This window comes from Penaeus monodon, chromosome 22 (genome assembly GCF_015228065.2).
Source record: "Penaeus monodon isolate SGIC_2016 chromosome 22, NSTDA_Pmon_1, whole genome shotgun sequence".
Taxonomy (NCBI): domain Eukaryota; kingdom Metazoa; phylum Arthropoda; class Malacostraca; order Decapoda; family Penaeidae; genus Penaeus; species Penaeus monodon.
The window spans coordinates 20,059,495-20,059,709 of NC_051407.1; the positions used below are offsets into that span (position 1 = coordinate 20,059,495).

The 215-nt window shown below is 62.3% G+C and overlaps 1 protein-coding gene across 1 annotated transcript in view; it reads left to right on the forward strand.

Moving 5' to 3' along the window:
• LOC119586980 overlaps nucleotides 1-215 on the forward strand; it is a gene marked incomplete in the record, with an annotated part of 81,895 nt that overhangs the window by 73,509 nt on the left and 8,171 nt on the right. Inside the window, 1 exon segment of the mRNA XM_037935722.1 lies at nucleotides 10-212. Within this exon segment, the coding sequence (XP_037791650.1) occupies nucleotides 10-212 (203 nt within the window).

Sequence of the window (215 nt, forward strand, 5' to 3'; positions counted from 1 at the left end):
GCCACGCAGCGACCGGCTACATGATCGGCGAGCAGCACTTCATGACCTTCGACGGCCACCACCTGGAGTTCAAGGGCCGGTGTCAGCACCTCCTGGTGGCCGACATGGTGAGCGGGGAGTACGCGGTGGCGGTCAACTACCACAGCCACTCCTCCAGGACAATTATCGTTTACATCGGAGGCTCCGAGATCGAGCTGGCGACCGACTTCAGGGTG